The sequence below is a fragment of the Amaranthus tricolor genome, chromosome 8, assembly GCF_026212465.1.
Source record: "Amaranthus tricolor cultivar Red isolate AtriRed21 chromosome 8, ASM2621246v1, whole genome shotgun sequence".
Classification (NCBI taxonomy): domain Eukaryota; kingdom Viridiplantae; phylum Streptophyta; class Magnoliopsida; order Caryophyllales; family Amaranthaceae; genus Amaranthus; species Amaranthus tricolor.
In genome coordinates this window covers 31376435-31380715 of record NC_080054.1, presented here as the reverse complement: position 1 = coordinate 31380715, position 4281 = coordinate 31376435, and the positions used below count along the sequence as shown (strand labels likewise).

At 39.6% G+C, this 4281-nt stretch overlaps 1 protein-coding gene across 1 annotated transcript; it reads right to left on the bottom strand.

Annotated features, from left to right (window-relative positions):
- Positions 1–545: 545 nt before the first annotated feature.
- On the bottom strand, positions 546–3941 carry LOC130820128 (formin-like protein 4). The gene is made up of 2 exons (XM_057685382.1): positions 2517–3941; positions 546–2231 (listed from the first exon to the last, which is right to left on the bottom strand). Exons 1-2 carry the CDS (start codon positions 3674–3676, stop codon positions 890–892), a joined length of 2502 nt encoding a protein of 833 aa, XP_057541365.1. The 5' UTR covers positions 3677–3941; the 3' UTR covers positions 546–889.
- Positions 3942–4281: the final 340 nt, after the last annotated feature.

Below are 4281 nucleotides of genomic sequence, written 5' to 3'. Positions count from 1 at the left end.
TTGGTGTTAAAAGGTACTTTTTGACTCTGATTTATAGGATTAATTATTTCTTGGTCCTGGAATAATGCTTTATAGGCACAATTTTATTGAAAAAGATGGATTTATAGTGAATTCTTTGAAAGAACAACGATTAAGAGTAGACTTCTTATGGCTCTTCAAAACTCTTTTGCTTTCTTCATTTCATTCATCATTTGAATCCAATTTTTTGTCAATCTTTTGTACACATCTTACAAGTCAAGGCGAACACCCTCAAATTTGATACAAGAGCAAGACATTGATGTTTGATGATAAAATAAAACAATCCATTAGTAGTTATTCCAACTTCCAACCTACCAAACTTCCGGAAACTTATCTGCCAACCTCAAAGAAAGTGAGCCATTGACTAAACTGAAAGTAGGTTCTCAAAAGCAAAGCTAGTTTGTATCCCCTTTGAATTAGCTAGAGTAGGTTATAATGCTTTATGACTATGATTCTGCATGATCAGGACAGTTAGTTCGTTGAACAAGAAACGGGGTTCTGGTGTTGCAATGATGCATTGTCATGTATTTTGGCAACTGCAATCTCCTGTGCCCTAAACAAGCACATCTTATTGATAATGAACTTCTTAGTAAATACATATCCTAAAATGGAGGACAATTGTTAAGATTTACTTTATCAAATAGTTCCTTGTCTTTTGTGCAATTACAGAATTCTAAGAGTGATTACATTTTTTAAAAGGTGTAGGAGAATTTAATTGCTTGCCAATTATCACTTCAAACCTATCCAAAAAAATCAAAGAAAAAAAAGACAAAATAATAACTCAACCTCACCAATCTGTTTTCTCTTCTATACTTTCCTCATCCTCTATTTACATCATTTGAAGTTGCTGTGAGACTTAAGCTTGTACTTGTCAACTATCATCATCTGAGTCACTTTCACTAGATTTGTCTGACAAGAAATTTCTAGGTAACCTTGGGAATGTGACACGTGTCCTCAACACATCAGGTGTCAAAGGTGATGAAGGAGATGAGGAGGAACCTGAAGCACCTGTTGTACTCATTTTCTTCTGTTGCAAACTCCGAGTAATGTCTATACAAGCTTTATCAACCATATCCAAGAAATCCTTAACTATGATGAACAGCTGAAGGGGATGTTTGTCTTTGAATCCTCCTGCTTGGTAATACTGTGTTGTTCTCTTCACGAATTCCATTACCCTCGTTTGCTCTTCTTGGACTACCTTAATCTCTTCCTCCGCTGCAGCCAAGAACTCTTTCATCTCTTTGATAAACTCTCGTCCTCCATCATCAGCTCCACACTGCAGCACAAGCTGCCTAGTTTCAGCAACACGAGCTCCTGTCGCTGTACTGATGCTAATGATGGTATCATAATCGAGGTTGGCTGCTTTTTTGACATTTGAGAATTCCGCACTTAAGCCACCTACAACAGGTAGCCCTAGCTGTAAGAACTCCCTTTCTTGCTCCTCTTTTGACTTAGATTCATCTGGATTTGGGTTTGCGTTTGAGCTTGAGTTTCTCTGACTGTTGGATCGGGTTAAGCTATTGTTCCGGTTCATAACACACCGTCTCCCTTCATTCCTGACAACCTCATGAACCACAAAGTGAAGCAGAGTGGTCTTCCCATCACTACTTTTGTAATCTGAGAGCTTGCGCAGAGCTGTAAGGTTAAAACCCCTTGCATCCCCTCTTGCAGTCCCAGCATTAAGCCGATTCCCTGCTTTTAGAATAGCTTCTAGAAGCTTCAAGAACACTCCACGATTTCTGAGCTCACTGCACGCGGAATCTAGTGTTTGGAGGGACTCCTTCAGTTGGTTGATTTCCGAGCCATAAGTGTATCTAAAGAGCATGGTGTTAATCCGAGTAAATGCTGAGGGAACCGCCTTAAGCAAGTGATAAAGGAAAGATTCTGCATCAGCTAGCCGTGTAGCATCTCCTTTAAATCCCAGAATTTCAATCTTCTCTTCTCGTGAAGGGGTTACCCGGGATAGTTTTTCAAGTATCTCCACATTTAGGCCCTTTCCTTCTCGAAGCCCCTCGATCAACTCGCTGCGAGTGATGCCTAAAGACCGAATCACAATCGCAATGTTCTGGGAACGTCGTGAGTCCAGAATGAATATTTTGGCAGCTGCTGTATTTGGTGTAGCTTTACTCTGGCTTTCAGATGTTTCTTCTTTTGGTGATTTTCGGTTAGCAGCGACACAGCCAAAAAGAGCTTCCATCATATCCCCATTGTATCTGTTACATCAAAAAACACAAACCAATCAACTTCCATTCAATAAAGATTTGTGACTTTTCTTTGCAACATTTATTGTATATTTTACATAAAAAAAACAAAGCAAAAGACAAGAGAATCATGGGTTGGCCTAGCGGTTGAAAACTTTTGCTTTCACCCTTGTGATTGAGGTTCGATTCTCACCACTATAGGAGAAATTCCCCTTCCCCCTTTCTTGAGAATCTCCAGCCATAACCCCAAATTAAAAAAAATAAAAACAACCAAAAATAATATGTTAGATTAATTACTGGAATGATCCATGCTCAATTTTGTCCCACACCATAGAATGATCTGTATTAACGTTGACTTTTTCCCAATGTAATGGCCTCATTTTGACCTGATCATTCTTGCTCCCTAATGCCTCCTCCCCAATAGATAATGATTCTACTATATTTCCACTTGGTGTCCGTTTCGGTGCTTGTGGCGGTCTTGATGATCCGCCACGTAGTGGAGGTGGTGGTGGCGGCGCTGGTCCTTTCTTCCCTACCATCGGTGGTGGTGGGGGTGGCGGTGCAGGACCTTTCTTAACTTCCATCGGGGGCGGAGGTGCTGGTCCTGCCTTTCCAACCATCGGTGGCAGAGACGGTGGTGGGGCCGCCACTTCACTAATATGTTCCTTTGCAACAACGAACTTCTCTGTACCCTCTTGCACATTCCCAACAGGTTGAAAATTAGCTTCATTTTGAAGTGCTGATTTAGGATCAAGCAATCTAAATGTATGCTCCTCCTTTAACTGTGCATGAATTTGATTCGAAGACGACGATTTCCCACGAGAATAAGTCTTCCTTCCATTATTACTACCCTTAAACGCATCCTTATGAAAAGGTCCACTCTTCCTCTGACTACTTCCTTCAAGTTTCCTCCAATACAGAACATCTAAACCATCTTCATCCACTATCAACCCTTTAATATTCCCATCAAACCTCGTAAATTCCGGTGCCAATGCCTGCAACCTTCCACCACCACCCGAAGGGATTGCACCAACATTATGTACAGTCCCACCACCATTTTCCTTCCGTTGTTTAGAATAGCGTGAAAACAAGAAAAACACAGCTGCAGCTACTACTAAAGTACTTGCAGCTGTCACCCCAACAGCCGTATATATGGCCTTATGCGATGGCGATCCTGAAGATGATGGTGTCACAGACAAAGGGGGTGACAGTAGTGGTGTTGTTGGCGTTGATGAACTCGGTGGAGAAAACACAATTGGAGGATTTGTTGGAGAGACTACAGGAGGAATAGAAGGTGCTTGAGCTGGTGATAGAGACTGTTTAGGATAGAAAGTTTCAATATTTTGAGGAGAATTAGAATTAAATTGACAATATGAAAGATAGAAGAAAGAATTAAGGAAGAAAAAGAAAAAAATGGAAGTAAGAAACAAATTGTATGTCTTTGTTAAGAATTCCATAATCCCCTCCCAAATTCCAACCCCTTTGATGATCTGTACAAAAAAAAAATTAGGGGAGTTAGGAATGAGAAAGAGGTGTATGATGGAAAATTAAATTAGTTGATTTGTTGATATTTGAATGTTGGGTTTGTTTTTGTTGGTTTTGTTGTATTGAGGGGATGTTGAGCTGTTAGCTGTTCCCATGTTGAATATAATGTTGATTCTTCTGTAAACTTTTGTACACATTTTCAAAGTAAGCAGGTTGCTGACTTTTGACAATTTCCTTGGATTTTTTTAATATTCAAAAATAATGTGAAATTACTCTTTCCTTATCATTACAATGCAATTAAGTGAATTAACCTATCTGTTAAGGGCTGTTTAGTCAATTACTAATTTGTTAATTTTATGTCGTACCCACAATCATAGAAGGGACACAATTTTTTTTAATTGTTTTTTTTTTTCGATTTTCGTTATAATATGGCTGGCCTAATTGGCCAGCAAGCTCACACTACAGGCCACATGTCTTATCGTGCCATTTTGGAAAAATGGTGAATGTGGCCTCTAAATGGTCCATTGTTGCGGTTGATGGGCAATGTAGTAAAAAAATGATTAATGAAGGTCATGAG